This window comes from Pristiophorus japonicus, chromosome 21, assembly GCF_044704955.1.
Source record: "Pristiophorus japonicus isolate sPriJap1 chromosome 21, sPriJap1.hap1, whole genome shotgun sequence".
In the NCBI taxonomy this organism is placed as follows: domain Eukaryota; kingdom Metazoa; phylum Chordata; class Chondrichthyes; family Pristiophoridae; genus Pristiophorus; species Pristiophorus japonicus.
Genome location: NC_091997.1, coordinates 72,564,413 through 72,591,042, shown reverse-complemented (window position 1 = coordinate 72,591,042; position 26,630 = coordinate 72,564,413). Strand labels below are relative to the sequence as shown.

The 26,630-nt window shown below is 47.6% G+C and overlaps 1 protein-coding gene across 2 annotated transcripts in view; it reads right to left on the bottom strand.

The window, feature by feature from the left end:
- fam219b (family with sequence similarity 219 member B) overlaps positions 1-26,211 on the bottom strand; it is a 43,455-nt gene extending 17,244 nt beyond the window's left edge. The window contains exons 1-3 of one of the 2 annotated variants that reach the window (XM_070865066.1): positions 26,046-26,211; positions 9,736-9,838; positions 841-931 (exon numbers count right to left, since the gene is read on the bottom strand). In XM_070865066.1, the coding sequence (XP_070721167.1) occupies positions 841-931; positions 9,736-9,838; positions 26,046-26,105 (254 nt within the window). In that variant the 5' untranslated portion in view covers positions 26,106-26,211. The remainder of the gene's footprint in view (positions 1-840; positions 932-9,735; positions 9,839-26,045) is intronic. The other variant, XM_070865065.1, reaches the window with a different exon arrangement.
- Positions 26,212-26,630: the final 419 nt, after the last annotated feature.

Below are 26,630 nucleotides of genomic sequence, written 5' to 3'. Positions count from 1 at the left end.
TTGGAACTCCGCGCGCGTGCACTGACTTCATCCATTGCCGCCCGATGTCACCATCCTGGCCGCAGCAAAAATGTCCGGTGTTCTGACATTTCCCGTGTTCGGACAGCCGGATTTGGGACGTTGTACCTGTACTCATCTAGGTGGGCTTTCACAATCAACAAAGAGAGGCCCGTCTCAACCGCTCACAGTCTTGACTGTATTTGATCCCAAGTCAAACAAGCGACAGAACAAAGTGCTGGACACCGAGCCAATCTGTGATGCTTTAGAGCGTTTGTTTGTTTTTGAAACAAAAAGGGGCTAGTTTCAACTCGCACAATACAAGTGCCTGTGACACAAGGAAAGCGGTAAAGACCACGTTGGCACAGAGCAACATTATTAACCTTCCGCGTTCTGACAAGATTCTTACAGGGCTTGACAGGGTAGATGCAGGGAGGATGTTTCCCCCGGGCTAGGGAGTCAAGAACCAGGGGTCACACAGTCTCAGAGAAGGTGTCAACCATTTAGGACTGAGATGAGGAGAAATTTCTTCACTCAGAGGGTGGTGAATCTGTGGAATTCTCTCAACCACAGGGCTGTGGAAGCTCAGTCATTGGGTATATTCAAGACATAACGATAGATTGCTGAATATTAAGGGAAACAAGGGATAGTGCAGGAAAGTGGAGTTGAGGTAGAAGATTAGCCATGATCTTATTGAATGGCGGAGCAAGAGGGGCCGAATGGCCTACTCCTGCTCTTATTTCTTATGTTATGTCATTGACCCGTTAACTGTTTTTCTCTCTCTGCACAGATGCTGTCTGACCTGCTGAGTATTTCCAGCAATCTCTGTTTTTAATCACAAACCTTTTTGAGCCTGATTTCGGCTGGTGCAAGATGGGCCCGCCACCCATTCCTTTCTTCTTCAGGGCTTTCTTGGCTAATTCCCGATGCTTCTCTACAAAAAAAAAGACACAGAAAAATTCAATGTGGAAAAAAAGCACAGCGTTTCAGCGAGAAAACACCTACATTTAGCAAGACTTGGAATTCTAGAAGAATTCAATGCAGGGAGAGGTAAATTCTAAGTGACAGGGAACAAAAGGCTAAGCTGATCTTAAGATTAATAACACATCCATTTCAGTAACTCGAGACTGGGTTCAGTGGATCTGCAACACTGCATTTGATCATTCAGAGCCAGTTCTGCATGACTGATGCCACACTTACAATAACTAACAGTTTTCCTTTAAACTTTTGCCATGAACGAGTTTTGAACCAATCCAATCGATGATCTTTGACCTCTAGCAGCGAAGGAAGTAATTCCCTTTGTAGTTTCCAGACATATTCCCAATTTTTTTTTAATTTGTTTTCCTTTGTTAGTTTGTTCCCTTCTATTGAATGGTTCAATAAACTTCCCCTGCTCGCAGATTAATCATCCTAAACTGAAAGTGGCCGATTGTAAAATAGTGCAGGAAAGTGGAGTTGAGGTAGATCAGCCATGATCTCGAGTCTCGTCGCCGAGGGCATGCAGAAAGCAAACGCAGGCAGCAGAAAGAGCGTGCGGCAAACCTGTCCCACCGTCCCTTTACCTCAACGACTATCTGTCCCACCTGTGACAGGGACTGTGGTTCTCGTATTGGACTGTTCAGCCACTGAAGGACTCATTTTAAGAGTGGACGCAGGTCTTCCTCGATTCCGAGGAACTGCCTATGACGGGAATGGCGGAGCAGGCTCGAGGGGCCAAATGGCCTACTCCTGCTCCTATTTCTTATGTACACTAGGTCCCACAAAAAGCAATGAGATTACCATCAGAGAATCCGGTTTTAGTTTTACTCAGTCTGTTGGTTGAGGGATAAGTGTTGGCCAGCCTTCGAATAGTGACGTGGGAGCTTTGACATCCAGCTGAAAGGGCCTCGCTTCAACGTCTCGTCTGGAAGACGGCACCTCCGACAGTGCAGCGCTCCCTCAGCACAAGTCTTGGGGGTGGGACTTGAACCCACAACTTTCTGACTCAGAGGCGAGAGTACTGCCCACTGAACCGCTGGCTGACACCCAAGAAGCTGCCGAAATTCCATTCTTAAAGCCGGGACAAACCTTTTTTTTTATTGCAATTTGGATTTTGCGGCCTTGTTTGACTTGGCACGCGACCATTTCTGCAGTATTGCTCAGGGAGGTTTTTTTTCTGGTGGTTGCTGCTGAAATTTTGCAATATAGGACTTATTTTTTGTAAAAGATCTCCAGCCTCAGCACGATTGCGGTCAACAGCTTACCATTCACACCGCTCAGCAAGGGTCTTCCACCGAGCTTGCCAATGGCTGTCAGGGATTGGGAGCGGGGAAGAGCATTATAAACAGAGGGAAGGCAGCCGCCTTGGCTTGTGTCTCAGACAGCTGGTGCTCGCTCACAAGTGGCCCAGGAACTAAGCTGTCAAACACAGGCAGCCTTACTGAGCCAGTAAGTGTCAGCTGTGGCTCAGTGGGTAGCACTCTCGCCTCAGACTCAGCATGTTGTGGGTGCAAATCGCACTCCAGAGGCTCGAGCACGTAAATCCAAGCTCTCAATCCAGTGCAGCGCCGAGGGAGTGCCGCACTGCCGGAGGGGTGGCGCCGAGGGAGCGCCGCACTGTCGGAGGTGCTGTCTTTCGGATGAGACATTAAACCGAGGTCCCCATCTGCCCTCTCAGGTGGACCGAAAAGATCCCACAGCACTATTTGGGGAAGAACAGGGGAGGTATCCTCGGTGTCCAGAGCCTATATTTAGCCCTCAATCAACATCACTAAAACAAGATTATCTGGTCCTTATCACATTGCTGTTTGTGGGAGCTTGCTGTGCGCAAGTTGGCTGCCACATTTCCCACATTACTGCGGTGACTACACTTCAAAATATACTTAATTGGCTGCAAAAGCGCTTTGGGACGTCCGGTGGTCGTGAAAGGCGCTATATAAATGCAAGTCTTTTTCATTTAGCAGAGGTCCACTGTGCCAGCATTATTTCAAGGTGCAAGCAGACAAGAGCCAGATAGCTGTTAAGGCTGCTGCCCGCCTGGAGTTCTGGCTGGTAACACCAATGGGGAACCTCCCCTGAACAAGGCCAACAGGAAACACAACGAGGGCTCAAGTCTGCACCTGAATTCGAGGGCGACATAGATCTGGCACGAAAAAGATATTCCACAGTCTGGACAGATCAGATGGCACACCGCTCTAGGGCTCTGAAAAGTTGTTGAAAATGCTCAGCATCTGTTGTATCCTACATCATTTTTCTGTGTAGTCACAGCACTGGGGAAGTCAGTCAACAGTCTTGACAGAAGAGGCCGAGCCGGAAGTACCAGAGAAATGTGATGTGACCGACATGCAGCCAGAAAGCCTGATGCAAATTAATCACTGACTGATAAAACATTCACTCAAAATATAGACTTGCTGCTCTGTATTAACCGTCCTATTCGTCTCTGCCTATTGCACTAGCCCCGTCAACAAGTAACTAAGAATCGGAAATGCTACATCCATGAAACTGTTTGATGGTTGCCAGTAAAATGGCAGCTGGGTTGAATACAAATGTTCCCATCAGCGGTGACTCAGTAGGTAGCACTCTCTCGGCTGAGTCAGAAGGCTGTGGGTTCAAGTCGCACTCCAGGGACTTGAGCACAAAGCTAGGCTGACACTCCAGTGCAGTGCTGCAGCCAGCATAAGTCAGTGTCTCCTGGTTAGGAGGCGGTTAGCATGGACACGATGGGCCGAATGGCCTCTGTCTGTGCTGTAAATTTCCATGATTCTATTATTCTATGAGGCAAGAAATTGGAGCAGTGAGACTGTCAGCTGTGGCTCAGTGGGTAGCACACTCGCCTCCGAGTCAGAAGGTTGTGGGTTCAAGTCCCACTCCAAGCACTTGAGCACATTAGTCTTGACTGAAACTCCAGTGCAGTGCTGAGGGAGCGCAGCACTGTCGGAGGTGCCGTCTTTCAGAGACGTTAAACCGAGGCCCGTCTGCTCTCTCAGGTGGACGCAAAAAAATCCTACGCCGCTATTTTGAAGAAGTGCAGGGGAGTTATTCCAGGTGTCCTGGCCAATATTTATCCCTCAATCAACATAGCAAAAAAACCAGATTATCGGGTTATCACAACATTGCTGTTTGTGGGAGTCTGCTGTGCGCAAATTGGCTGCCGCGTTTCCGACATTACAACAGTGACTGCACTTCAAATGTACATTGGCTGTAAGGCACTTTGAGATGTCCAGTGGTCGTGAAAGGCGCTATATAAATGCAAGTCTTTCTTTCTGGAATATTGCATTCATGTCTAGTAACCAAACTATAAAACAGGCCGTCACTTGCCTGCTCACCGACCTACTCCGTCATTTAGGTCGCATCGAGATGGACGGAGCCACAACAAAAATAGTACAGATTTTTTTTTAATTAAAAATGGTTAATTGTTTCCAGCAGCACCAACCTTATCGGTTTCTTATTTTGCAAAGCGGTATGGCTAGGCTGGGAGCGGCATGAGGGTTAACACAGCAGCCTGGGAGGTAAAACCGGATCACAGTGGAGGAGGATGCAGTAGCAAGATGGAGGCAGCAGCCTAGAGAAAGAGAGACAGAGGGGGAGGGAGGAGTGGGGGGGGAGGGAAAGAGAAGGAGAAAGAAAGGACAGGAAGATAAAGCGTGAGCGTTGTTGAAACAATGTTAGTGATGAAAATAGCACCTGAAGAGCCAGGTAGGCAACAGGCTTGTGGAATGAGAAAGCAGAAAATGCATCACAACTTTGTCTGTTTCTGAAAAGGTTAACATTTTGAGCTGAGGCCCTCATTCAAATGCAGGTCCAACAGCCCGATCGTTAACCTGTGCGTTTCCCTTTGCGGAAGCCGATGGGCCGACTGTGCGTTTCCGACTTTTGTTTTAGATTTCTACGCATTTCAAGACGAGTTTTGATAGAGGTGTTCAAAATCGTGAAGGATTTTGGATAGAGTAAAGAGAGAAACCGTTTCCATTGGCTGAAGGGGTCGATAACGAGAGGGCACAGATTTAAGGTGATGAAGAGCCAGAAGGTAGATGAGGAAATGCAACGAGTGGTTGGGATTTCGAATGCGCTGCCTGATAGGGCGATGGGTACAGATTCAATAGAAGCCTTCAAAAAGGAATTGGATATATACTTGAGGGAGAAAAAAATTGCAGGGATATGGGGAAGGAGCGGGACTAACTGGATTGCTCTTCAAAAGAGCCGGCACAGACTCGATGGGCCGAATGGTCTCCTTTTGTGCTGTACTATTCTATGATTCATAGTTTTTCTTTTCATCTCTTTCCGATGAAGTGAAGATCGGACACTGGAGGAATGACCAACTAACTCAATAGGAAGAAAAATGGACTGATTCCACCAAGGATTCTGAGGCTAATTGCAAAGAGGGCAGCAGGGCCGGGAGAATAAAACAGACTGCTTGGGTGATGAACAGCAACAGGGGAGACTGACTGAAAAGTGACAAGTTAACTTGGAGCTAGCCATTCGAGTGGTAGCTCACTGAACCACAACTAGCTAAGGCAAAGAGGTTAAACATTAACTACACTTCTCCACTCCAGGGACTTAAGCGCATAAATCTAGGCTGGCACTGTCAGACGGGCAGTGCTGAGGGAGCCCTGCACTGTCGGAGGTGCCATCTTTCGGATGAGACGTTAAACCGAGGCCCCGTCTGCTCTCTCAAGTGGGCGCAAAAGATCCCACGGCACTATTTCGAAGAAGAGCAGGGGAGTTATCCCCGGTGTCCTGGGCCAATACTTATCCCTCAATCAACGAAACAAAAACAGATTATCTGGTCATTATCACATTGCTGTGTGTGGGAGCTTGCTGTGCGCAAATTGGCTGCCGCGTTTCCCACATTACAACAGTGACCGCACTCCAAAAGTACTTCATTGGCTGTAAAACGCTTTGAGACATGCGGTGGTCGTGAAAGGCGCTATATAAATACAAGTCTTTTTCTTTTAATTGGACCAATAAGCAGACACTGGGCGTCATCGCCCAAATTAAAACAATCTAACAAAAGGGCTCCCTTTTTAGAGAGACAGAAACAATACATACCCAAATCATAAAATCCCGAAGGAGATGCATTACATTACAGAAGAATATTATTTACACGATCGACTGCACGCTCCAGTCCCTGCGGTGCCCACCGGCCGCGAGCGTACCAGCGGTGCGCACCGCGTGCTCCCTCTCTCCAGGACCACCCGGGCACGTGCACAGCCACGGAAGAGGGGCCAGGCAGCGGGAGCAAACTCCTCCACCGGCTGCGTCTCACCTGGACCCGTGGGTGGCTCCCCTCGGACAGGCTCAGCTGCCGACCCATGAGGAGATTCTCCGACTTGCCCTCCTCCCCACCCAGCCAGGCGACCGAAGATCAGGAGCCTGGGACTGAAGTGCAGCCAGACATTTCTCTGAAGCAATATAAATGCGGCTGTTTACCCCTGGGATGAACAGACTAAACCCCAATCATTTTTTAGGTGCTTGAAGCATTGGATGGGTTCTGAAGAATTATATGTCTCTTTTCCTTCTGCAAGAAGCATTGTGAAATACTTCAGTATTAACTTGACTTTGTTTTGCTCATTAATTTTTTGGCCAGCACCTTCCAGCTCTGTACCAATACCCAATGCGAAGGACAAGAGCAGCAATATTATGGTTTGAGGTCCTTTTGGCACTTTTTAACCCACGGAAACGACTTGGACGCAAGAACCTAAGAAATACAAGCAAAAGTAAGCCACTCGGCCCCTCGAGCCTGCTCCGCCATTCAATAAGACAATGGCTGATCTTCTACCTCAACTCCACTTTCCTGCCCGATCCCCATTTCCCTTGAATCCAAACATGTATCGAACTGTCTTGAATGTACTCAACGACCGAGCATCCACAGCTCTCTGGGGTAGAGAATTCCAAAGATTCACAACCCTCTGAGTGATGAAATTTATCATCTCCATCCTAAAATGGCTTACCCCAAGACTGTGACCCCTGGTTCTAGACTCCCCAGCCAGGAGAAACATCGTCTCAGCATCTACCGTCAAGCCTTTTAAGAATGTTATATTATATTTCAATGAGATCACCCCTCAATCTTCTGAATTCTAGGGAGTATGGGCCTAGTCTCCTCAATCTCATAAGATGTATTTCTATAAGCAACAAGCTTGGTAGACAAACAAATGGTATTTAGAATGAGAGAAGTGAAGTTCTCTCAGAGACCTAAATAATAGATAATTCATTAGACATGCCTGGTTATTCAGAAAGACAGGTTATTCAGAAAGACAGGTCGCACTTTGGTGTTGGAAACCTTTTTGGATCGGTATGTGGGCTGGTAAGTGGTTTTTAAATATCAAGAGTCAGTCGAGCAGCTGAAGGCTGTGAAGGGAGTTATGCCGGTTGTACCAAGTGTCTGTCCTTGAACTCCGTGTGCTGTCTCCTGTGGAATAATAAATTGAACTGGACATTTCCCCTGCCGAGTGTCAACTCCTCCACCTTCGGAGAGACTGCGGGAGTTACACATCCAGAACGCAAGGGAGCTTCATTGCTAGATTCCTGGGTCCCGCCGTCGGGCTAGGAGACACACAGGAGTGGGACTAAACTTCGGTAAGAAGCAGGCCACCAGACTGCTTAAGGGAGCTGCTGACACACTGGACCTGAGCAGATACCTGCAGCAGACCAGAATTCATAACATAAGGCAACATCATTTATCTTTCAAGCTCCCCTCCCCATCACACACTACCCCGGCTTGAGAAATATATCGTTGTTCCTTTGTCGGCACTGGGTCAAAATCCTGGAATTCCCTACCCAAGACCACTGTGACAGCACTAATTTCACAAGGACTGCAACAGTTCAAGTAGCCCACACACCCACCTTCCCGGGGCAACAACTTGTATTTATATAGCACCTTTAACATAGTAAAACATCCTAAGGTGCTTCACAGCAGTGTTATAAGACAAAACAGATATATTTTTGTGCTCAAGTCCCTGGAGTGGGACTTGAACCCATGACCTTCTGACTCAAGAGGCGAGAGTGCTGCCCACTGAGCCATAGATATAAGACAAAAATTTGACACCGAATGAAAAATTGGGTCAGGTGACCAAAAGCTTGGTTAAAGAGGTAGGTTTTAAGGAGCGTCTTAAAAGAAGGAAAGAAAGGCGGAGAGGTTTGGGGGGGGGGGGGGGGGAGGGGGGGGGGGGGGGGGGGGAGTTCCAGAGGTTGGACCCAGGCAACAGAAGGCACAGCCACCAATAGTGGATTGATTATAATCAGGGATACTCAAGAGGGCAGAATTAGAGGAGCAGAGACATCTCTGGGGGGAGGGTTATGGGGCTGGAGGAGATTACAGAGATAGGGAAGGGCGATGCCATGGAGGGATTTGAAAACAAGGATGAGAATTGTAAAATTAAGGCGTTGCTTAACCGGAAGCCAATGTAGGTCAGCCCCCTCGCACATTGAGAGAATAAAAAAAGACAGAATATTTTTTCTGCTGCATCAAGCTAATTGGCAACAGTATTGAAATGGTTTAAAAATATCCACAGGGAGTTTAAAAGGAGATTGGTACCATAATTGTTCTCTCCTCTCTTTTTCCCCGTGTGTTTCATTATCATTCCCATTTTAGAAACACGGCGCTATAACTAAATGGATAGTCAATGGACTCATCTACAGAACCCTGCAGTCTGACATTTCAATCAGAACACAAGTGCTGCACACTAGCATTAGGCTGTCAGCCGTGGCTCAGTGGGCAGCACACTCGCCTGAGTCAGAAGCTTGCAGCTTGAAGTACCAATCCACGGGAGCACAAAATTCTAGGCTGACACTCCCAGTGCAGTGCTGAGGGAGTGCTGCACCGTCGGAGATGCCGTCTTTCAGATGAGACGTTAAACCGAGGCCCCGCCTGCTCTCTCAGGTGGTCGTAAAAGATCTCACGGCACTATTTGAAGAGCAGGGGAGTTCTCCCCGGTGTCCTGGCCAATATTTATCCCCCCCCCCCCCCGCGCAAAACAACAAAAATAGATTATCTGATCATTATCATATTGCAGACTGTGGGAGCTTGCTGTGTGTAAGCTGACTGCCGCGTTTCCCACATTACAACAGCGAGTACACTCCAAAAGTACTTAATTGGCTGTAAAGCGCTTCGAGACGTCCGGTGGTGGTGAAAGGCGCTATATAAATGCAAGTCTTTCTTTCCTGACCATTAGTCATCTATGCTTTTTTTGAGTATATTCAAGGCTGAGATCGATAGATTTTTGGATACTAAGGGAACCAATGGATAGTACGGGAAGGTAGAGTGGAGACGGAAGATCAGCCATGATCTTATTGAATGGTGGAGCAGGCTCGAGGGGCCGAATAGCCTACTCATATTTCTTATGTTCTTACGCTCTTACACAGGGCAATGCACGTGTGAAAATTGGGCGACCATAGGACCAGGTTTGTCTGTCAAGCCTGCCACAGTGGAATAGCTGACTGCTTCGAGGCTCACACTGAAGAATGCCCACTTGCGTGCAGTATTGCAGGGCTGGCAGAACTCGTGAATGCGCCCAGCACAGACAAATATCATGCTGACACCATCAAGGCTCATGCATGAAGAATGACCACGTGGGCACGGCTTGGGGAGCTGCCAAGACTGTGAAATATTATCTCTCGGCATCAAGCAAGGATGGAGAAAATTGTGGCGTGCACCGTTATCAAGTTACAATGTAAAATCTGCCACCTGTGACACTACACACGTCATACACTGGCCAGAGAGACCCAGAAAAATGACAACTGAACAGCTCGCTTGTGACTCACGTAATTTGAGATGTAGTGAAGGTGTTCTGGTGGTGGTCGTATGCATTTTCTTCTTCTCCAGTATCTTGAACGCACTCTCATTTTTCCAGCTCTTGCTGTGACCCTATAATAGGAATAAACAGGAGATGATAAGGAGACACTTTTTTTTTTAAAACGCAGCGAGTTACGATGATCGGGAACGAGTTGCCTGAAAGGATGGTGGAAGCAGATTCAATACTTAACTTTCAATAGATCTCTACTTAAAAAGGAACATTTTGCAGGGCTACGGGGAAAGAGCAGGGGGAGTGGGACTAATTGGACAGCACTTTCAAAGAGCTGGCACAGGCACGATGAGCCGAATGGCCTCCTCCTGTGCTGTATCATTCTATCCTAAAGCAAAATATGCTGCATTAGTGATGGCGCGGCTATGTGGTCAGAAGGTCAGCTCAGGGTCAAAGAAGACACCAAGGTTACAAACAGTCTGGTCCAGCCTCAGACAACTGTTGCACAAATGAGCATCAGGGGTCAAAAAGCTCTCTGTTCCCAGAGACCTGCCTTACATTGGGAGCAGCAAATGTTCCTTGCGATCCAGTATACCATGCTGGGTGCACAGACAGAGGTGCAGACTAGACAGGGTAAATGCAGGGAGGATATTTCGCCCCGGGCTGGGGAGTCTAGAACCAGGGGTCAATCTCAGGATAAGGGGTCAGCCATTTAGGACTGAGATGAGGAGAAACCTCTTCACTCAGAGGGTGGTGAATCTTTGGAATTCTCTGCTCCAGAGAGCTGTGGAGGCTCAGTCTTTGAGTATCAAGACCGAGATGGATAGATTTTTGGATATTGTGAATCAAGGGATATGGAGATAGTGCAGGAAAGTGGAGTTGAGGTAGAAGATCAGCCATGATCTTATTGAATGGTGGAGCAGGCTCGAGGGGCCGAATGGCCTACTCCTGCTCCTATTTATGTTCATATGTAAATTAAACTGTCACAGATGATTGAAGTTCACAGAAGTAAAATGCAATTATGCCAGCAGCAAAGAGAAGAGGCGAGCGGAAAACAGATATGCAGATAAATCTCCCACCAGAGAGCGCGGCGAGTCTACAATGACAAAATGGTTCATTTTTAAAATACTTGAGGAGGTAATTCAGTCAGCTACTGCAATTGCACCAGTTAACTGGTAGCTTTCAATGCCTACTTATCCAAGTGTTCGTCCATACCAGTTAACTTAGAAACTAGGAACGGTTACTTTCTAATGCCTACTTGACTGGGTTTTCTGTCAATATATCTACCCATATATTAAATGTCTTCTGTCTGTACATCCTTCCGGTCTACATCATCATCATCGGCAGTCCCTCGGAATCAAGGAAGACTTGCTTCCACGCAGTGAGTTCTCAGGTGACTGTACAGTCCAATGCAGAAATTACAGTCTCTGTCACAGGTGGGACAGATATAGTGGTTGTAGGACAGAGTGGGTGAGGAGTCTGGTTTGCCGCACGCTCTTTCCGCTGCCCGCGCTTGGTTTCTGCATGCTCTCGGCGACAAGACTCGAGGTGCTCAGCGCCCTCCACTTAGGGCGGTCTTGGGCCAGGGACTCCCAGGTGTCGGTGGGGATGTTGCACTTTATCAAGGAGGCTTTGAGGGTGTCCTGGAAACGTTTCCTCTGCCGTGTAGGAGTTCCAAGTAGAGCGCTTGCTTTGGGAGTCTCGTGTCGGGCATGCGGACGATGTGGCCTGCCCAGCGGAGCTGGTCGAGTGTGGTCAGTGCTTCAATACTGGGAATGTTGACCTGATCGAGAACACTGACATCGGTGCGTCTATTCTCCTAATAGATTCCGGGCTACAAAACCTTACTGACTGTCGTCATGTTCTCGTCACACTAGTAAAACGTCCCGAGGCGCTTCACAGGTGTGTTACAAGACAAAAATTTGACACTGAGCCACGTAAGGAGAAATTGGGGCAGATGATTCCCGGGATGGCGGGACTGACATATCAAGAAAGACTGGATCAACAGGGCTTGTATTCACTGGAGTTCAAAAGAATGAGAGGGGATCTCATAGAAACGTTTAAAATTCTGACGGGTTTAGACAGGTTAGATGCAGGAAGAATGTTCCCAATGTTGAGGAAGTCCAGAACCAGGGGTCACAGTCTAAGGATAAGGGGTAAGCCATTTAGGACCGAGATGAGGGGAAACTTCTTCACCCAGAGAGTGGTGAACCTGTGGAATTCTCTACCACAGAAAGTTGTTGAGGTCAATTCACTAAATATATTCAAAAAGGAGTTAGATGTAGTCCTTACTACTAGGGGGCTCAAGGGGTATGGCGAGAAAGCAGGAATGGGGTACTGAAGTTGCGTGTTCAGCCATTAACTCATTGAATGGCGGTGCAGGCTCGAAGGGCCGAATGGCCTACGCCTGCACCTATTTTCTATGTTTCTATGTTTCAACTTTAACTTTTACCATTACAAATTTTGAATGTCCACATCTCTAATGGGAAATAACCTTGTGTACTCATCATGGTTTAAATTCCAGTGGTGGTGCAACTTTGTCTCTCCCAGTTTCTCAGACTGTTCTGCAGGGAAAGCCCTATGCTCCAACCAAGCCTGCTTCGAAAATCGGAGTACTACAATAAAAATAAGGACAGCTGTACGATTTTAACGTTTTGCAGCCGAATATTTAATTTTATGGTAAGGAACAGAAAACAATCACGGTTCTGGGCAACTTTATATTACGCATCAGCTGTGGAAAGGTTTAAACCCGAGCTCTACCACAAGGACTTATGAACTGCTAAATCAGTATTTTCCCAGCGGGAGTTGAGGTTTGCCAATTACAGCCTCCAGTGTCATGTGCACATCACAAAAACTAGCTCACAGCAGATTCAGCACCTGCAATTCAGCCAAAGCGGTCTTTGATTTGCAGCGTGAGAGGTGGCAGTGCAAGCAGACAGGGAGACTTTGTTCTTAAGTGTTCGAGACGAGTCATAGCGAAAGATGCAGCTGACTCAGTGCTAAACTTGGGTGAAGCATTGAGAAATCACATAGCACATTTTGGATGATTCATGGGAACACACACAGTCAACATATAAATGAGCACATAACATCTAGGCTGATACTCCAGTGCAGTGCTGAGGGAGTACTGCACTGTCGGAGGTTCTGTCTTTCAGATGAGACGTTAAACCGAGGCCCCGTCTGCTCTCAGGTGGACGTAAAAGATCCCACGGCACTATTTCGAAGAGCAGCAGGGGAGTTATCCCTGGTGTTCTGGGCCAATATATATCCCTCCAACCGACATAACAAAAGCAGATTATCCGGTCATTATCACATCGCTGTTTGTGGGAGCTTGCTGTGCGCAAATTGGCTGCCGCGTTTCCCACATTACAACAGTGACTACATTCCAAAACGTACTTCATTGGCTGTAAAGCGCTTTGAGACGTCTGGCAGTCGTGAAAGGCGCTATATAAATATAAGTTTTTTTTTATATAGCACCTTTGACGACCTCAGGATCCCAAAGTATCTTACAGCCAATGAAGTACTTTTTTTGAGTGTAGTTAACACGGCAGTCAATTTGTGCACAAGCAAGGTCTCACAAACAGCAATGTGATAATGACCAGATAATCTGTTTTAGTGATGTTGGTTGAGGGATAAATATTGACCAGGACATCCCCTGCTTTTCTTCGAATAGTGCCATAGGATCTTTTACGTCTGCCTGAGAGTAGACGGGGTTTCTGTTTAAAATCTCATCCGAAAGACGGCACCTCTGACAGTGCAGCACTCCCTCAGCACTGCAGTGGGAGTGTCAGCCTAGATTTTTGTGCTCAAGTCTCTGGAGTAGGAGTTGAATCCACAACGTTCTACAAGGGTAGTCCCCACTGAGCCACGGCTGATACCCAGGGATGCTGTTTCCTTGTTAGCTACTTCAGGATAACAAATGGGTGCATTACTGTTCGACAAATGAGAACTACTATTCTTCTTTAGTCGTCCCTCAGAGGCGAGGATGACTTGCTTCCACACTAGTACGAGTCCTCCGGTGACCGATGAGACCAATGCGGGACCTACAGTCTGTCACAGGTGGGGCAGACGGTGGTTGGAGGGACGGGTGGGTGGGGGACTTGGGTTGCCGTGCGCTCTTTCCGCTGGGCTTCCGCGTGCTCCCGGTGAAGAGACTCGAGGTGTTCGGCGCCTTCCCGAATGCTTCTCCTCCACTTTGAGCCGTCTTGGGCCGGGGATTTCCAGGTGTCGGCGGGGATGTTGCACTTTTTCCAAGGAGGCTTCGAGGATGTCCTGGAAGCGTTTCCTCTGCCCTCCTGGGACTCACTTGCCGTGTCGGAGCTCGGAGTAGAGCGCTTGTTTTGGGAGTCTAGTATCGGGCATGCGTACGACGTGGCCCGTCCATCGGACCTGATCGAGTGTGGTCAGTGCTTCAATGCTGGGGATGTCGGCCTGAGGGAGAACACCCTTAGTGTGCTTATCCTGCCAATGGATTTACAGGATCTTGCGGCAGCAGAGTTGGTATTTCTCCAGTGCTTTGAGGTGCCTGCTGTACATGACTCTGAGGCATATAGGAGGGCGAGTATCACTACTACTCTGTAGACCATGAGCTTGGTGGCGGGTTTGAGATCACAGTCTTCAAACACTCACTTCATCAGGCGACCGAAAGATCCACTGGCACACTGTGTTGGACTTCGTCATCGGGGTCAAAGTGGCATCTGCAGTGAGATTTCAGGATAGTCTTGGAGTGGGGAAGCGAAGGATACGAGAAGGATAAATGCAGTGGATTAGTCAGTCTGGGATTTGTATTCAATCCAGCCCAGCCTGTTGGGATAATAGTTTCTTTTGTCTGTTGTGTGCACATGTCCTATGTGCAATGAGCTCAAGCAGGCTCAGTCCATGTGCTGATGAGCATGGAACCATTAACACACAAAATGACTGATCACAAATGGTTAATGAATTTCTCTCTGCGCTATTTTTAAATAGAAGGCATTAACCATTTCACCCAAACTGGTCAGCCGAGGAGTTAACGTAAATGTGCGTGGTGCATCAAACACCGTGCACGGTGGAAAATCAAACCCGTAAATCCGCAGTCCCATTTGGAGCACTGAATGGCTGGTACAGTCGGAGAAAACTGGAAGAGAAAGCACCGCAAATGTGCAGCAGGGCGAAGCTCGAAGTTGTGGCTGAAGCACATTCTTTAAGGCAGAGTCCAATGCGTCAGCCACATGTGGCTGATTGTCACATCTGGATTCTCAAAGTGCAATTTCTGATCCGGAGTTCAAACTGATCATTGCGCATGTGACTGACTGCATTGGTTCCTGGTTAAGCAAGACCTCGATTTCAAAATTCTCATCCTTAGTTTCAAATCCCTCCATGGCCTCACCCCTCCCGATCTCTGTAATCGCCTGCGCCCACCCCCAAAGATGTCTGCACTCCTCTAGTTCTGCCCTCTTGACCATCCCCGATTATAATCGCTCAACCATTGGTGGCCGTGCCTTCTGTTACCTGGGCCCCAAGCTCTGGAACTCCCTGCCTAAACCTCTCCGCCTCGCGACCTCTTTCCTCCTTCAAGCCGCTCCTTAAAACCTCTCTCCTTGACCAAGCTTTATGTCACCTGCGCTAATTTCTACTTATGCGGCTCGGTGTCAAATTTGCATCGCATAATACTCCTTTGAAGCGCCTTGGGATGTTTCACTACATTAAAGGCGCTATATAAATACAAGCTGTTGTTGTTGTGATCTCAATACTACAGCACACTACGGGTGCAAGTGAACTTTAACCTTCCAGTGCATTTGTTGGTAAGATGAGAGGGCGAAAAGATGAGTGTGCAATTATATTTTTTTTAAATCGAGTGCTTTACTTGCTTGGTTACTGAATGGTGGTAGGTGTTTGTTAAGTAAATATACATACGCAAGGTATTTTTGTGTGTATTGCGCGAGTGTGCGTAAAGCTTTTTCTGCTAAAATTAGTGTCCTTGGCTTTATGGGTGTCGCTGTAGCCATGACCGACATTCCCTCTAAGCCGCGCAGCCAGCCTGCCAGTCCTGGGCAGCTCACCACCGGCTTTTCCAATGTGAAATTTTGCGTACGAGTGAAACACTAAAGAGGGGCCGACCGGAGCCCACTAAAGGGGGGGCCGCCCGGAGCCCACTAAAGGGGCCGCATAGCCAAAAAAAAATTATGGGGATCATTGGCCAAGATCCTGTGGTTAGTCAGCAATTTCTATTGGACAACACTGTCATACAGGGAGCTTTACCCTGAAAATTCCTGTGCTAGGTGGAAAAGCTAAGGCAGAAGCATTCTACTCCCCCATACTGATATCGCTAAAACAAGGGCATTTACAAAGTTATAAGCGTTACACGTGGAAAAAAAAACTCTGGTAAGGCTTATAAAATAAGAAACTAATGATAGGGCTATAAATCTGTAAAATTCAGAATTCAGGAACTGTATTGATTGCAAATGAATCTCTCTATCCTTCTTTTAATCCATGCAGAACTGCCCTCGACAAGTATTCATTATTTAGGAATATAAAGCAGGAACATTTCACAGCAAGTGCGGAGCCGGTTTCACTTCAACAAAATTACAGCTTACAGTATTTTTAGTCTGAAGATGACAGAAGCAGGGGTGGGCATAATTTCTACCTTTCCGCTTACAGCCTAACCAGTTGATCCCTGTGAGCGCTCATCTGTATAACTGCCTCCTGGTTCTAGCAGCAATGCAGATTTGGTCATACAAAGAGAATTTTGCGAGTAACATGGGTGCAATCCAAACCTGCATACCCTCTTCACCAGCCTCAAATCTTAGTTCACCTTGAGATAGAATCTACCTTGCTCCAATTCCCGCTCACTCATCACCCCAATGCTCGCCGGCCTACATTGGCTCCCGAGTCCAGCAACGCCACAATCTCAACATTCTCATCCCTCCACGGCCTCGCCCCTTCCCATCTCTGTAACCTCCCCCAGCCCCACAACCCTCCGAGATCTCTGCACTCCTCCAATTCTGGCCTCATTCCCAACCCCGATTTTAATCACTTCACCATTGGCAGCCGTGCTTCAGCTGCTTGGGGCCCAAGCTCTGGAATTCCCACCTCTCCACCTCTCCACCTCTCCACCTCTCCACCTCTCCACCTCTCCACCTCTCCACCTCTCCACCTCTCCACCTCTCCACCTCTCCACCTCTCCACCTCTCCCTTTCAGATGCTCCTTAAAACCTACCTCCTTGACCAAACCTGTGGTCACCTGTCCCAATATCTCGTGTGGCCTGGTGTCAAAGTTTGTTTGATAAGGTCATGCACTTTGGCAGAAAAAAATTAAAGAGCAATTTATTATTTAAATGGAGAAAGATTGCAAAGTGCCGCAGAACAGCGGGACCTGGGGATACTTGTGCATGAAACACAAAAGGATCGTATGCAGGTACAGCAATTGATCAGGAAGGCCAATGGTAGCTTGGCCTTTATTGCAAAGGGGATGGAGTATAAAAGCAGGGAAGTCTTGCTACAGCTGTACAGGGTATTGGTGAGGCCACACCTGGAATACTGCGTGCAGTTTTGGTTTCCATATTTATGAAAAGATATACTTGCTTTGGAGGCAGTTCAGAGAAGGTTCACTAGGTTGATTCCGGGGATGAGGGGGTTGACTTATGAGGAAAAGTTGAGTAGGTTGGGCCTCTACTCATTGGAATTCAGAAGAATAAAAGATGATCTTATCAAAATGTATAAGATTATGAGGGGGGCTTGAAAAGGTGGATGCAGAGAGGATGTTTCCACTGATAGGGGAGACTAGAACTAGAGGGCATGATCTTAGACTAACGGGCCACCCATTTAAAACAGAGATGAAGAGAAATTTCTTCTCTCAGAGGGTTGTAAATGTTTCTCTCAGAGGGTTGTAAATGTGTAGAATTCGCTGCCTCAGAGAGCTGTGGAAGCTGGGACATTTAATAAATTTAAGACAGAAGTAGACAGTTTCTTAAAAGATAAGGCGATATGGGGTCACGGGAGCGGGCGGGGAAGTGGAGCTGAGTTCATGATCAGATCAGCCATGACCTTATTGAATGGCGGAGCAGACTCGAGGGGCTGTATGGCCTACTCCTGTTTCTATTTTTTATGTTCTTAATGCGCCTATGCAGCACCTTAGGATGTTTCACTATGTTAAAATGGGTGCCCCCTTATTCTGAAACTATGCCCCCTAGTTCTAGAATTCCCCCACGAGGAGAAACATCCTCTCAGCCTCCTCATAATCTTATGTTTCAATAAGATCACCTCTCATTCTTCTAAACTCGAATGAGTATAGGCCCAACCTTTCTTCATATGTCGACCCCTTCATCTCAGGAATCAACCTGGTGAACCTTCTCTTTACTGCCTCCAATGCAAGTATATCCCTCCTTAAATTAGGAGGCCAAAACTGTACGCAGTGCTCCAGGTGTGGTCTCACAGCTGTAGCGGGACTTCCCTACTTTTATAATCCATCCCCCTTGCAATGGGAACTAGAAGTACTCGAAATGCTGGAAGTGCACAGATCAGTGTCTGAAAAGAGAGTGTTGCATGTGTATACCTTCAGCAGAAGTGAAGAATCTACAATTTGCATCTAGACGGCACCTTTAACATAGCAAAAAGGTCGAAAAACCCTTCATGGTTGTGAAAATGGGGCCCTGAGCAATGGTGGATGAGCTGGGGAAGGTGAGCAGAGGCAGAGTCAAAGAGGTGGGTGTTGAGGAGTTTTTCCAAAGGAGGAGGAGGAAGCAGAGGAAGCAAGGATGTAGGGAGAGAGTTCAAGAGTGTGTGACCAAGGCTGCAAAAGGTTGTGTTGTCAAAAGTACAGCAGCGGGAGGATGCAAAGAAGTCAGGTGAGCAGAGTGCGCGCACTGGTGTGTAGGGCTGGAAATAGGGAGGGATGAGGCTGTGCAAACGAGGACAAAGGTTTTGAATTTGATGCCTCAATATCAATGTTTACTGCCAAACCTGCCCTTTGCGGTTGTTAGATACTGACAGACCTGTTGTATATTTCTAGCAATCTCTATCTGTGCACATGCACGCTGCACAGCTCCACTTCCTCTGAATAACAAGCAGCGCTGAGCTGGCAGTATAAGTTGGGTCGACCAGCCTCGTCTCACTCGAAACACTTAACTCACAGGAAGTCCCTGTAACTTTCAATTCACCCCTGAACTTAGTCATAAAGGGAAAAAAGACTTGCATTTATACAACGCATTTCATGACCACCAGGTGTCTCAAAGCGCTTTACAGCCCATGTACTTTTGAAATGTAGTCACCGTTGTAACGTAGGACACACTGCAACCAATTTGCGCACAGCAAACTCCTACAAACAGCAATGAGATAAAGACCAGATAATCTGTTTTTAGCAATGTTGGTTAAGTATTGGTCCAGGACACCGGGGATAACTCCCCTGCTCTTCTTCGAAACAGTGCCGTGGGATCTTTTACTTCAAGAGGGCAGACAGGGCCTCAGTTTAACATCTCATCCGAAAGACAGCACCTCCGACAGTGCAGCACTCCCTCAGCACTGCACTGGGAGTGTCAGCCTAGATTTTTGTGCTCAAGTCTCTGGAGCAGGACTTGAACCCACAACCTTCTGACTCAGAGGCGAGAGTGCTACCCACTGAGCCACAGCTGATGCTATATAACTATGCCTGATTATATACACGGCTGCGAACATGCCACACAGGGATTTCTCTTCCTGCCGTGTCACATTTCAGACTTTTCTCCGATTTAATATCTGGGATTATATTTACGACTTAGGAACAGAAGCAATATTAAATTTTACGGTCAGCTTTAACCAGGTGATGCAACAATGAATGATGTGAAAAATGTACTGCCTTTTATATATAGAAGGTAATGGATGTCTGAAAGTTAATAGCATTGCAGGGATCCAATTGACAGGTCAAGAAATTAGCAGCCATTAGTCAGTTCATCACCAGACATATTTTATCTAAACATCTAATATGGATGCATTACATTTCATTTCAATCTAAAAATATAACCAAAACAGAGCAAAGATATTAAGCTTTGTGATCCATTATCTAGAGACGTAAAAGAAAAGACTTGCATTTATATAGCACCTTTCACGACCACAAAGCACTTTACAGCCAATTAAGTACTTTTCGAAGTGTAGTCACTGTTGTAATGTAGGAAACGCAACAGCCAATTAACGCACAGCAAGCTTCCACAAACAGCAATGTGATAATGACCAGATAATCTGTTTTTGTTATGTTGAGAGAGAGATAAATATTGGCCAGGACACCGGGATAAACTCCCTGGAGCTTCTTCAAAATAGTGCCATGGGATCTTTTACATCCACCTGAAAGAGCAGACGGGGCCTCAGTTTAACATCACATTCAAAAGACGGCAACTCCGACAGTGCAGCGCTGCACTGGGAGTGTCAGCCTAGACTTTTGTGCTCAAGTCTCTGGAGTGGGACTTGAACCCACAACCATCTGATTCAGAGGCGAGAGCACTGCCCACTGAGCCACAGCTGACAGTCTTACTTCTCCAATTTCTTGCCTCACAGAATCATAGAAAGGTACAGTTCAGAAAGAGGCCATTTAGCACATCGTGTCCATGCCAGCCGCCTCCTAACCAGGCGACACTGACTTATGCTGGCCGCAGTTCCACGGGCACCGGGTATTTACCAGTGGCCATTCTAGTCATAGAACCATAGAATGACACAGCACAGGAGACCATTCGGCCCATCGCGCCCGTTCCAACTTTTTGAAAAAGCGATCCAATTATTCCCTCTCCCCTGCTCTTTCCCAAAGCCCTGCAAATTTTTCTCCTCCAAGTATTTATGCGACTCAAGAGAGCTGTCCAACCATAGGGAACGGGACATTTCAGCAAAGTCAGATTCTGTCATCATCCAAATTGCATGCATGCAGGGTCAGTCACTGACTGGAGGACACTCACGTTTCTGTACTGATTATCGGATCGCAATCAGGAAAAAGAACCAGGCTGATTTCCTCCCACCTCTCCCTCCCTAGCCCTGGGGCACTAACACAAATTGTAATGACCCTCCATTTTACCACATTCCCACTAAAACACTAGTCAGGCCACAGCTGGAGTACTGCGTGCAGTTCTGGTCAGCACATTACTGGAAAGATGTGATTGCACTGGAGATGGTACAGAGGTGATTTACGAGGATGCTGCCTGGACTGGAGAATTTTAGCTATGAGGAAAGATTGGATAGGCTGGGGTTGTTTTCTTTGGAACAGAAGAGGTTGAGGAGAGATTGAGGTGTATAAAATTATGAGGAGCCAAGATAGAGTGGATAGGAAGGACCCTATTTCCCTTAGCAGAGGGGTCAACAACCAGGGGGCATAGATTGAAAGTTATTGGTAGGAGGTTTAGAGGGGATTTGATAGGAAATTTCTTCACCCAGAGGGTGATGGGGTCTGGAACTCGCTGCTTGAAAGGGTGGTTGAGGCAGAAACCCTCACTGTATTTTCAAAAGTACTTGGATGTGCACTTGAAGTGCTGTACCTACAGGGCTACGGACCTAGAGCTGGAAAGTGGGATTAGGCTGGATAGCTCTTTGTCGGCCAGCGCAGACACGATGGGTCGAAATGGCCTCCTTCCGTGCTGTAAATTTCTATGATTACCACAGTGACTACACTTCAAAGGTACTTCATTGGCTGCAAAGTGCTTTGGGATGTCCTTGGGCCATGAAAGGCACTATATAAATGCAAGTCTTTCTTTTACTACCACTCCATCTGAGGCCAGCTAGCTCAACGCCTTGCACGAACTACATACCTCAAGAGGCAAGTGCAGACTTCAAGCAGAAGTGTTAAAGAATGATCCAAGGGATGAGGGCTGACCACAAAACTCAACAAGAGCTTGGATTGGACCAGGGACCTTCTGGTGTGCATGCAAAATCAACCAAGGCATCTCAAAAAGAGGTGGATACTTTGGAAGTCCTAGGCTTTTATAAATGAGGGCATTATGGACAGAAGCAGAGAGACTGGGCAGCAGTTAGTATATGCAACCAGTTTCAATGTTATGGAGATGGCACAGAAGACATTCACTGAAAGGATACCAGGGATGAGAGGAGTTTGAATGAGACGACACTAGAGCGATTCCAACTCTTTTCATTCGAAGAAAAAATAAGTAGAAGGAGATCCAACAGAGGTGTTCAAAATTATACGGAGAGGGGGAGCGCGGTTCTGGCAAGGTAAATGGGGGAAACCCCTTTACTGCTCCAATTTCTTGCCTCATAGGATCAGAAATTTACAGCACAGGAGGCGGCCATTTGGCCCATCATGTCCATGCCAGCCGCCTCCTAACCAGGAGACACTGATTTATACAGGCCGCAGTTCCACGGGCACTGGGTATTTACCAGTAGCCATTTTAGTCATAGAATCATAGAATGACACCGCACAGGAGACCATTCGGCCCATCGTGCCCGTTCTGGCTTTTTGGAAGAGCGATCCAATTAGTCCCACTTCCCTGCTCTTTCATATAGCTCTGCAAATTTTTGAGAGAGTCAGTATCTAGCTGGCATAAATGGTACATTAAAATACTCTCATTGTCGACAGCAACTTGTGTTTATATAGCATCTTTAACATAGTGAAACGTCCCAAGACGCTTCACAGGAGTATTATAAGACCAAAAGTGTCAGCTGTGGCTCAGTGGGCAGCACCCTCACCTCGGAGTCAGCAGGTTGTGGGTTCAAGTCCCACTCCAGGGACTTGAGCACATAAATCTAGGCTGACACTCCCAGTGCAGTGCTGAGGGAGTGCTGCACTGCCTGAGGTGACATCTTTCAGATGAGATGTTAAACCGAGGCCCCGTCTGCCCCCGCAGGTGAATGTAAAAGATCCCATGGCACTATTTTGAAGAGGAGCAGCGGAGTTATCCCCGGTGTCCCGGCCAATATTTATCCCTGTCAGTATCACATTGGTATTTGTGGGAGCTTGCTGTACGCAAATTGCCTGCTGTGTTTGCTACATTGCAACAGTGACTACACTCCAAAAGTACTTTAGCGGCTATAAAGCACTGAGAGACTTCTGGTGGTTGTTAAAAGCGCTATATAAATGCAAGTCTTTCTTTCTTTCAAAAATATGACACCGAGGCAGAGCGAGATATTAGGACAGGTGTCCAAAAGCTTGGTCAAAGAGGTAGGTTTTAAGGTGCGTCTTAAAAGGAGGAGAGGCGAGGAGGTTTAAGGAGGGAATTTCAGAGCTTAGGGCATAGGTAGCTGAAGGCACGACTGCCAATGGTGGAATGATGAAAACCAGGAATGTGCAAGAGGCCAGAATTGGAGGTGTGCAGAGACCTACTAGATATTGCATCTATCCTCTAACTTTATATGTGACCTACGCGACTCCATGCTATGCACCGAAATATCCCACAAAAGCAAAAATTTGTACACTTGACATAGAGGGTACTTATACATTACAAATCATTCATTTCCACAAGTACAAAGATTAGTTACTCTAAAGACACTAACAACACTCTTAAACCACAATATAAGCAACACTCCTCCATATTACTCAGGGAGACAGCCAATTTTGCAACGAACACGACTGCAATACTCGATCCCAGCTGCAAGAAACTATTAAAATCCCAATGTGTCCTTGCGTAAAATCAAATTGGAACATTTAGAAACCTTTAATCTGAAACGTACTTTGAATTGTTGCGTAAGAGGATAAATTTGCACATTACTGCAATTATAACTTCGATTCCAAAGTGTTGCTTCCCCTTTAGGACTCCACCACCAAAGACCATTCCTTCAAACAAGGGGCAGTCACTGCCAGATCTCTGCAAATGCTGCTCATTACTTCCTGCCTTTTTTTCAAATTTCCAACATGTGTGTGTATAACTGATAAGAACATAAGAAATAGCAGGAGTCGGCCATACGGCCCCTCGAGCCTGCTCCGCCATTTAATACGTATTTTCAAATTCATATTGCTATGATCATTGATCGGTTTTCTGTGCCTCCCAAGGAAGATGCTCTTCCCTCTTCCATTGAAGACTAAACTTACCTCACGGTTTACTATTAACAGATTCAAAATAAGAAAAGACTTGCATTTATATAGCGCCTTTCATGACCACTGGATGTCTCAAAGCGCTTCACACCAAATGATGTACTTTTGGCGTGTAGACACTGTTGTAATGCAGGAAACACGGCAGCCAATTTGCGCACGGCAAGCTCCCACAAACAGCAATGTGTAAATGACCAGATAATCTGTTTTAATGATGTTGATTGAGGTACAAATATTGGTCAGGATACCGGGGATAACTCCCCTGCTCTTCGAAATAGTACCGCGGGACCTTTTGCGTCCACCTGAGAGAGCAGACGGGACCTCGGTCTAACTGCGCTGGAGCGTCAGCCTAGATGTGTGCTCCTGGAGTAGGACTTGAACCCACAACCTTCTGACTCAGAGGAAAGTGCGCTGCCACTGAGCCACGGCTGAAATTGTGGAACTCTGAACATTCCTCCCAGCTCCCTTCACCAGCAATTGACAGACTTTTACAATCCAAGCTTGGTGTCATACTAATAACTCTCATTTTGCCCCTCTCCTACTCTTTTCAACCTCGGTGGTGTCCTGGATTAAGGGATTCAATCCTTCACGTAGTCTCAGGTCCACTTAATTGATACCAGCACGGATATCAGCATCGTCGGTTCTCAGCTGATCCACCATGAGCGTGTTTGGAGCAATGCGACAGCGGACCTGGGCTTTCCTGCCTCTCCCAAATAACCGGGCCAAGTGGGAAGATTTTCTGTGTGTGTTAATATGTAACAATCAGATCATAACATATAGCAGAGTGAAACCCTCCCCCCTAGAACAGGCAAGCTGATTGCACTGGGAGGAGGGACACAATTAGAAATTTTAGTCAACATTTTATTTGAGACAGGGGGAAGTGTTTACACTACAATCATGGTATTGGTGAGAAGCGTTCCAGCGTGAACCCATTCTGAATCCAGAGCTGGGACCCGACCAGACACTGGAACAAACCTCGCTGGAGGAAAGAATCTCGCTCCACTCCACTCAGTCAGTCAGAACTCAACGTCTGATTTACACTACATAAGTTTCATGTTGGTATGAAACCCAAACTACTCTCTACTAAATGAACATACCCTGAACAGAGATAAACAGGAGACTTCATTAAAAAAGGTACTATCCAAGAACTCAGTGCATGGTAAATAAAGTTCATTAGTGAGTGAGCGGTTAACACAAACAGCAAAAGGTTCGGACTGCACAGCTGCAAATTACTCAGCTCCCATCCCATACTCCATCTCTCTGCCTCTGACCCACCCTCACCTCTTCCCAGGACCCATGTTCTTGTACAAGCCCCATGTCATTCCTGCTCCCAAGTTCTCTGTCTGGTACCTGGTTCCTTGGCTCCTGATCCCAATCTTTGAGCCCCAGGTTCCTGGTCCCTGTCTCCTAGCCCCAATCAGTCTCCTATCCCCAGTCCCCCAAGTTCTGAAGGGTCATCGACCTGAAACATTAACTCTCTATTTTCTCTCCACAGATGCTGCCCGACCCACTGAGATTTCCAGCATTTTGTTTTTATTTCAGGTTGCGATTCCGCAGTATTTTGCTTTGGTCCTATCCCCAGTCCTTCTTCCTATCACAGTCCCTGATTACAGTCCCTCAGTGCCAGGACACCTATCCCCAGTCCCTGTCCCCCTCCCCAGGACCCAATCTATCTCCCAATCCCCAGCCCTTCTCCCTATCCCCTGGATTGTCCCTGCTCTCAGTCCGAGGTCCCAGTCCTTGTCCCTGTGGCCCCGCTGTCTCCAACCTTTAACCCCAAACCATCCCCCTTTCCAATCCCTGTGACCCAGTCTCTGTGGCACATCACCCCACCCCCCTTATCTCCCCCCCACTATCTCTATCCCCAGTCCCAGCCTCTCTGTCCCCAGCCCCCTCCCTCTTTTCCCCCACATTATCCTCCCCCAGCCCCTCTATCCCTATCCCCTGTGGCCTAGCATCAATCACCCCCTCTTTCCCTATCCTCCCTCGCCTCCCTCTGTTCCTATCCCCAGCCCGTGGCCCCGCCCCCCCATCCCCAGTGGCCCAGCACCCCTCTCCTCCCCCAGTATCTCCAGCCCCTCTATTCTCCCCCCTCTCTGTCCCTATCCCCAGCAACCCCCCCCAACCCCTGTATCCTCCCTATCCCCCCTCTATCACCCCCCCAGCCCTCTCTCTCTCTCTCTGTCCCTAGCCCCCAGTATCTCCCCCAATCCCTGTATCCTCCCTATCCCCCCTCCCCCAATATCTCCAGCCCCTCTATTTCTCCCCCCCCAATCCCCCCTCTATCTCTACCCCCCCCAATCCCTGTATCCTCTCTATCCCCTCTCCAGTATCCCCTCTCTCTCTATCCCCTCCCCCCTCACCGAAGGGCCGGGCTCCTCGGCCATGTCGAGCGGCAGGTAGGGCTCTCCGGCGGGCTCCATGGGCCGGGCTGTGTCGGTGTCAGGCTCGGGGAGGCCGGGTCCCGGGCTCTCTCATTCCGCCGCCTCACTCAAGAGCTTCTCCCTGACAACAGCGCCGCCACTTCCGCTTCCGGGTGGAGCGGGCCAGCCTGACCCCCAGGGGGGCGGGGCCACACAGTGCTGCTGGATTGTCTCTGCCCCCATCCCAGAATTTACCCCAAATCCCAAAATTTCCCCCAAACCCCAAAATTTCCCCATCCCAGAATTTCCCCCAAAATCCCAGAATTTCCACAATCCCAGCATTACTCCCAAATCTTAGAATTGCCCCCAATTCTTTTTGACCAATTCTTCTTCCCTGCTCCAAATCCCAGAATTGCCCCACAACATCTCTTTCCAAGTTGTTGCACCCTGCTCAAGACATTGCCCACAGATGGGGTTGCACACCATTGGGATCATTTTAACTATATCATAGTTATCTTTATACCATCACATGCTTAACCCACCATTGGGGGGCTGTTACGAATACGATTTTTCATCACTTGGGAT